General features: G+C 33.6%; 1 protein-coding gene across 2 annotated transcripts; it reads left to right on the top strand.

Annotated features, from left to right (window-relative positions):
• Positions 1-933: 933 nt before the first annotated feature.
• Positions 934-7,615, top strand: LOC130809067 (uncharacterized). 2 transcript variants are annotated; one of them, XM_057674695.1, is made up of 8 exons: positions 934-1,071; positions 1,293-1,380; positions 1,516-1,551; positions 1,667-1,804; positions 4,076-4,162; positions 6,254-6,301; positions 6,427-6,503; positions 7,131-7,615. In XM_057674695.1, exons 2-8 carry the CDS (start codon positions 1,306-1,308, stop codon positions 7,270-7,272), a joined length of 603 nt encoding a protein of 200 aa, XP_057530678.1. In that variant the 5' UTR covers positions 934-1,071; positions 1,293-1,305; the 3' UTR covers positions 7,273-7,615. The 2 variants fall into 2 exon arrangements, with proteins under 2 accessions (XP_057530678.1, XP_057530679.1); XM_057674696.1 differs by lacking the exon at positions 1,516-1,551 and having other exon boundaries at positions 951-1,071.

The raw sequence follows: 7,615 nt of genomic DNA on the forward strand, positions 1-7,615 counted from the left end.
TTTAGCAATCAACAATTATGTAGCTTTTTAAAACTTCACTCTTCTTTATGTTTTCTAATGTTCTTCTCATTTACTTTTTGCTCAAAGTGAACTTTGAATCTTAATATATCTAAATATACATCATAAAAAATTATAAAACTATATAATAAAAAAGTATATTTTAAGACGAATCTAACAAGATCTCACATGAATATATGTTATCATCTTAAAAATCTTAATCAAATTTCTCTCTCTAAAATAGAATATTCTAAATAGGAAGAACATGAATATAATTGTTCCATTTAATTTTTGAATATTATTCATCAATTACTCTTAATATCTATTTGTTCTTAATCTATAAGTTAAAATAAAATCAAATGAGATCTTATTTAATTCGTCTTAATATAAATTTTTATAATTTTTACTCAAACTCAATAAAAATATTAAGATTGAAATGATGCATTAATAAATATGCTAAAATCAAATGGGTCAATCATAACGAATAAGAGGAAGGATGTTCATAACTTTATTCATACAGTTGTTATTTCAATTTTATTGTAGCTTTTTGGTAATAATAATAATTGTGTAAAATTTTAATTTTAGGGATGGGAATATTTATACTCTTATACTAAGCACAAGTAATATCATACGTCTACGAAAAAAAAAAAAGACAAAGTTGACTAATAAAAAATAGTCTAGATAAATACTTAATGGTGATTTATAATATTAACAAATAATTATTATGTGGATGAATTTGATAGGTTAGATCTTTTAGGATTTTAATTAATTTTTTTTCATTTTATTTACTTTATTAGTATTTATTTTGCCTTTTTTATAGTGATTACAAGTCACAGTAATTGATTAAAAATTTCTAATTAATAAAATAGCTGTTTTATAAACAAATCTAATATAAAAAAAAATAATATTATTAAATCAGAGTGGTGCAGCGACAGTATCGAAACCTGGCTCTGATAAATTTTTAAACCGCTTTATTTTAAAATCTCCCACTTATAACCCGAACAACCGTTGCGTCAATCTCAAGCTCCGACTCAAAATTTCCAAAACAGTTTAGCAGCCTCTGGAAAAACTCTAGTGAGTTCTTTCTTTCTTTTTGATTTTTCAAGTTTTATTTCCATTTCAGAAATGTTGATATCAATTATATCTGTTAGTTAAAATTTACAGTATTCACTTTTACATGGTTTTGGGTATTATTGTTGATTTTCAATGAGACTTGGATTGCGCAGTTTAGTGACTTTGTTACTTGATTGATTGTGGTTTTTGGCTTTTTTTTTTTTTTTTGGTAAATTTGGTAGGTTTGTTCAAAAAATGCCTGAAGAAGCTTGTGTTGAGCGCCTTTTATATGGTGGCGCACTATCAATGACCTTTCCTCTTAGACTTCAGGTTCAGAATGCAAACTTATTGAATTTTTATAAAATAATTAGTTTAAATTTCACTAATTAATGGACTGTTCTAATAATATTTGTGGCACTTTGATTAAGTTTGGGCTATATATTTTTGTGGTGGTCTTTTGAATAGGATTTGAGCAATGTGCGGCAAGTGCCGGATCATCAGGTTAATTTAGATTGTTTGTTAGCATTGTTTGAAGTAATGGGTTTTGTGGGGTTTTTTTTTTTTTTTTTTTTTTTGCAATTTGCTCAATGAGTATTTGGCCTTTGTCCCTTTATAGGAAGCATTTGCTGACCCTAGCCGAGATGAAAGTCTCATCATTGAACTATTAGATTTGAAGCATGATGTGGCTGATGAAGCAAGTGCTGTGTGGTTCCTTGAAGATCTGGCCAAGGAACAGGATGCTGAAGGCGGAATGGTGAGTCTTTGAATGATATTCTGATCATTTTATGGTTGGTTTTGATTTATAGCAGAATGTGATGGCTTGTAAATTTGTTGAATTTTATCTGGATTAGGGTGAGGGCTAACACTTTTGATAAATGATATTTTGTTTATTTTGAAATCAGTATCTTTTAAAGCTATAACCTGGATGTAGTATTTGGTATATTTGGGAATTAGAATTTTTTTAATCCCCAAGGGGTATACTGTGTCAACGAGTCTGAAAATTAGGGTTTAGGATTATTGGCCTGGAAATAGTATCTTGTAAAAAGGGTTACTAGTACTAGACTGTATATGTCATCCTTTCTAGTGTCATAGTGTCTCTTGATGGAGAGAGCTGCTGCTTTCCATTTCTCAGTTTTATCTTGAAACCACTGTTGATCTAGAGGCTCAACAAGGTTCAAAAAGTTAGTTTGTTGGTATCATGGTAGATTACGAGAGACTTATATAGGAGTTGCAGTTGATGAAGTTTCCTTTTATTAGATTAAAATCCAAATAAGTACTTGATCACGGCAATATCATGTGTCGAGGTCACAAAGTAGTTGCAGTCATGTTTCCTGCTAAACTCAGTGGAGTTTAAGGACATATATAGTGCTGACAGGAAGTTGCATTGCCACCTAGCTTAAGGGATCAGTTTTCAAGCAGTTGAATGATAGTTTTTTTCGTGTTTAGTGCTAAAAATTGGTTTCGAATGCTGTACCTTTAGATTGATCGTGAGGCTATGGCTCATAATTCCTTCATCTCTAGGTTTTGAAGGTTTCCTTGAATATTGGGTATACTTCTTGCATGCCATAGTCTCTCTGTTCTGTGTCAAAGCTTTTGCTGGGATAAGTGACTAGCCCCCCATGAAGTTGATGCAAAAAACTGCTCTTAATGATAGCATCTTAGAAGTTGGACGTGTGGAGGAATTGACTCAGGTTTTACATTACTTCTTGAAATCTTTCGAGACTTGTGCGTGTCAAAAGATTGAAGACCAGTCACATGGTTATGCCTGTACTTTTTCATTGACAAACTGTTCATGTTTCAACATTGTTAAGAGCTATTTTGACTTGTATAGTCTCCTATTTTATGTCATGTGCACATTCCTATCATATAGTCTTCTGTAAGCTATTCAGTTGTTGGGTGCCAAACTGCGCACAGTCGTCCAGAGTACTAACCTAGTAATACTGAGCTGCTTGAAGTTTAGTTTATTCTTGTTCACCATATCAATTGCACACCATCCCTTTAATGAGAAAATTTTGTTTTAATAAAGAAAAATCGATAAGACCAATCCTAATTCATAATTATGCCCATTGAACTTTAAACAGTCGAACCTTTACTTAATTTAGAATGTCCCCAAGTTAGCAAGACATTTGCTTCTCTACCACATAACAACAAGGCAGGAATTCGACTATATGAACCAATATATAAGTTTCAATGGTCATCCACATTGAATCTTCTTCTCCATTCGATCCGGTTTTCTACCATCTCGATTTATAAGTCTAGATCGTTCTCCAAGTCATTTTTGGTCTTCCTCGGCTTCTTTGTAAGTCTTCTTAGCTTCAACATATTAACTTCCTTATCGGTTTGCTAATACCCTGTTTTTGCACATGCCATACCATCTTAAATAATTCTCTTTCATCTTTTCCTTCAATATTTGCAACTCATAAACTTATTCTTATATCTTCGTTTCAAATTCTATCCCTCAAGGTATGCCTACTTATCCTTCGAAGCATTCACATTTCCGCTACTTCCATCTTTCTACTATAATCCTTTCTAAAAGCCCAACATTTTGATCCACGTAGTAGCGCCATCGAATGTTCATTTGATAACACTTGCTCGGGGACACCTTGATTATATAATATAACAGAATTTGCTCTCAACACTCAGCAAGCACGAGTTTTTTTTCCTTTCCCCGTTCTGCAAATATTTTCTCTTGTAATGCTTATAAGTTATAACTAGCCCCAGCCTTCTCCACTTTTACTTGGTATCCATTGCCTAACCACCCACCGCAGTCGCTCACCAGCACCACTGCTCACTTTCGCAACACTTACGTACCCTTAGTCGGCTGCTGCCTCCACTAATTCATAATTGTTAAAGTCTCGACATTCCCCACATAGACCAATAACAAAGATGCAGTAAGACAGGATATGGGATATGAGAACACTAGACCACAAAAGAGGAATGAACTCCAAACTTTATATATGAGAAACAGAATTTTTTTCTTTTGAACAATTATATTTTAACCTTGTTAAATACATTTCATGTGCAGTTGATTGAACAGTCAGGAGTGTTAGAGGCCCCTAGATTGTGCTACAGAAGCATGCCTGCAGTCGTGACCAGTGCAGTTGGTCAAATGGTAAGAAATTTAGATTAATAATCTGTCTCATTTTGCTTCCCTTCCTTGGTCTTTTATCTTTCTTTTTGAAAAGCCCATCTCTTGGTTAGCCGACAAAGTCAGATGCAGAGTGATTGTGTATTGTACACGTGATGCATAAGCTCATTCCAGTTTTTACTTGTGAACTTAGTTGTACATATTCTGCCTTGTTCTATTTGAAGTTGTCTAATTCTGTGGCCCTGTTTGCTATGGTGGAAATTTGTAGATATATGATGGTTATTATAGTGATTCCAAATGCTTTGCAGATCTCATAAACTTTAAGTTTACTGTGTAAATGCTTCTTGAAATATCACAGAATTGTTCGGACGGTGATACTGCTTTTGTGCCATATTCTTTCTTTTGAACTACTTTCTTTGCGGTGTTCTGTTTCATGAGACTACTAGATAAATATATAAAAGAAATAGTGACTGTAGTTAACCCCCTTGGAGGCTTAGATTAGCTAGCTTATCGTTGTTCTTTTGTTTGTTAAATTCAGATTATTCTTGTAGTTCTATTATTCCTGGTGAGGCGAGTCTTGGATGAAGACGACCTGACATGTGTAAGAAAGTGGATGGAATCTTTTAAGTTTGAGACCATGCCGTTGATGCTGTTGAGATCTAAATAGGTGCAATTTTGTGCTTAGAGTCATTCCTTCGGGGTTTTTTTTACCTTCCTTGGCAAGCCTGCATTCGACTTTCTAATACAACAACAATGTCAAAGCCTTGATCCCAAATGATTGATGTTGGCTACATGAGGCAATAGATTAGTTTTAGTGGTCGTCCATTTGAATTCTCCTTTTCCATTAATTTCGATTTTCAAACATCTCAACCTTGAATATAAATTCTTTATATCCTTTTTCACTCCTTCCCTCCAGGTTATCTTCGGTCTATCTCACCCTCTTTTTTAGTCCACTGAGTTCCAAATTTCTATCATCCTTACCGGACTAATACCATGTCGTAGCACATGCCTAAACCGTCTCAAATGATTCTCTTTTATCTTGTCCTTAGTATTTGCAACACCTAAACCCTTAGTCATTTTGAATTTTATCCCTCAAAGCATGTCTACTCATTTATCTAACCATTTGCATTTCCGCTATTCTTATCTTTCTAGAATGATGCCAAGATTTTAATTTTACTTGAAAATATAATGCATGTTCCAGTATTCTTGTGCCTCTAAAGACCATCCATCTGAGAACTCAGGTTAGTTATTTGTGTCATGTCACTCATCGCAGCTGTATGTATTGAAAAGATTATTTTTGCATTTGATCTTGACGCATTTAATGTAATATAAATTTAAAGCCTTGATGCACATATTAAAGTCAAGAGTTGAATTAGTGGTATACTGAAGTATGAAGCATAAGGGATTAAGCAGATGGTACTTTGTGAACTTAATTTGATTGAGATTTCCAGACGTTATTCCAAGATTTTTGACGCACTTCATTCTTGTTGTGCTGTATGAAGTTATATCTAGGAATTAGTTTCTGAATCTTCAATGAGATGGGTTCTCTATCAACTTATTGCTTTATACTCAATCAAAAAAAAATAATTTTATATTGATACTGGATCAGCAATTTATGAAGTTCTTACCTTGTTGGCTTTGTCTAGCTGTAGCTGTTGGTGATCAGATGGAAAGTATATTTACTCTTTTCCGAGAATGATGTTAAGAAATACTAAGAACTGCATCATGAGTTGGTGAATTCTATTCTGGTCATATTGTCCATGTTCATTTGCAACATCTTTCTTTTCTTCCCGTCACCTTACCGTTCAGTACACTACCTAAATGTACGTCTTCCATGTCAAAGATGAACTGAAAATGTTTATGATTTAGAATCACTGGCTCAAGTTCCTTTCTTGAGTGGCGCAAAATCAATTTTGACAAGTATGCATTTTTCCTAATGCCAAGTCTATTTGTTTTCTCAGTTTATTTGGGAATTCTCGGCAAACATGTATTTCTAAGGAACATTAATAGGTTGTGGTACCACTGTCCACTAAGAGTGCTCCACTGATCACTGCATATAAGCCTACTTTTAGGATTTATCGATTATTGAGTTCCGTTTTTGTGATGATTATGCAGGCCATATCTAAAGGACGCCAAGGTATAGAGGCACAAAATATAGTCAGGGTACATGCTTATCACTTTCTTTTACTTTTCATCATTTATAATTTCTTTTCTTTCTCATATATGATATATTTGCATGATTATACAGAGTTTTAAATTTGATTGAAGTCATTGTGTTTCTATTGCAGGTTTATTTGGCTAATTTACGTCTTAAAGAAGTTGGCACAGATGTTTTGATCGTCGCTTATGAGCCTGTTGTTATAAAGTAAGCTTGCCAAATAACTATTTATTCTTTTTCTTGTCTCCTATACTAATTTTCTAACATATAGTAATTGATTTCACTAGAACGTTAAAATATTGGAGACCTGATCAACTTAAAATTGTTGAATTCTCAAACTTAATCGTTTCTTGACATCTGACTATTGAATTGTACCAGTTGTGATTCCCTCCCTTCTATCCAACAACTTTGCGACAATGTAAAGTCTTGAAGCTTAGTAGCTCTTGGAAAACTCCAACTATTTTTTCCAACTTCCCTACATAATAACCTTCTACACCCTACAGTATCATGTAGTGCAATCTGAAAGTTTTATCTTATTCCTTCTCGTAAATATTGATTGGTTTTGCATATATACTACAAATCATTTCCATTCCCATCATTAAATATCCATTACCAAATGGGCCGTTATTGTATGATTTTACTGGGGTGGTATTATTCCTACTAGTTTAACTGTTGAGTTATTGAGAGCCGAGAGATCTAAACTTGGTATTAAAATTTGAATCTCATTAGATTTTCTATGCTATAGCTCCCTATAGTTTAAACTAGAGAATATAGTTGTATTTTGATTTTTTTGTATAGAATTGTAACTGTTTAATTTCCATTGTCTGATTTCAGCCCATTGAGTGAAAGTGCTAGTTCTGTTGGTGCTGGAGTCGTAGCACCTGCTGAACAATCTGGATATATGCCGATGGCTGAGGTCTTCAAGCTTTCCGTTTCTACATTCAAAGTCCATGACTGGAATCTCTTTAATGCTTGAAAGTCGAGTTGGTTGTTCCGGTAAATAGCGCCAATCTACTTCCCGAGCTTTGTTTTCAGGAAACCATGATCGGAACATCTCATTTAGTAGCGGCTTGCTGTAAAAAGAAGGTTGATGCTTGAAGCTGTCAGTGATACCTTGTATAATAGCTCATAGTATGAATAAATACATAATGAAATGGCTACATTTCTTTTGATTATCTTTTATATAGAAGAAATGTATTTATCAATTTCGGTTTGACGAAAAAATAGTTAGTGTGCAAGAGAAATAGTAATTTCCCGCTATTACATTCCTGTTCTCGCTATTTTTAAAGGAAATTAGTCTAGTTATTTTCGTTGGATCA

This window comes from Amaranthus tricolor, chromosome 3 (assembly GCF_026212465.1).
Source record: "Amaranthus tricolor cultivar Red isolate AtriRed21 chromosome 3, ASM2621246v1, whole genome shotgun sequence".
Classification (NCBI taxonomy): Eukaryota; Viridiplantae; Streptophyta; class Magnoliopsida; order Caryophyllales; family Amaranthaceae; genus Amaranthus; species Amaranthus tricolor.

Coding starts and splice junctions, on each gene's coding strand:
- LOC130809067 (XM_057674695.1), top strand. CDS start 1,306: ATGCCTGAAGAAGCTTGTGTTGAGCGCCTTTTATATGGTGGCGCACTA. Junction 4,163..6,253: donor CCAGTGCAGTTGGTCAAATG/GTAAGAAATTTA, acceptor ATGATTATGCAG/GCCATATCTAAAGGACGCCA. Junction 6,504..7,130: donor TATGAGCCTGTTGTTATAAA/GTAAGCTTGCCA, acceptor GTCTGATTTCAG/CCCATTGAGTGAAAGTGCTA.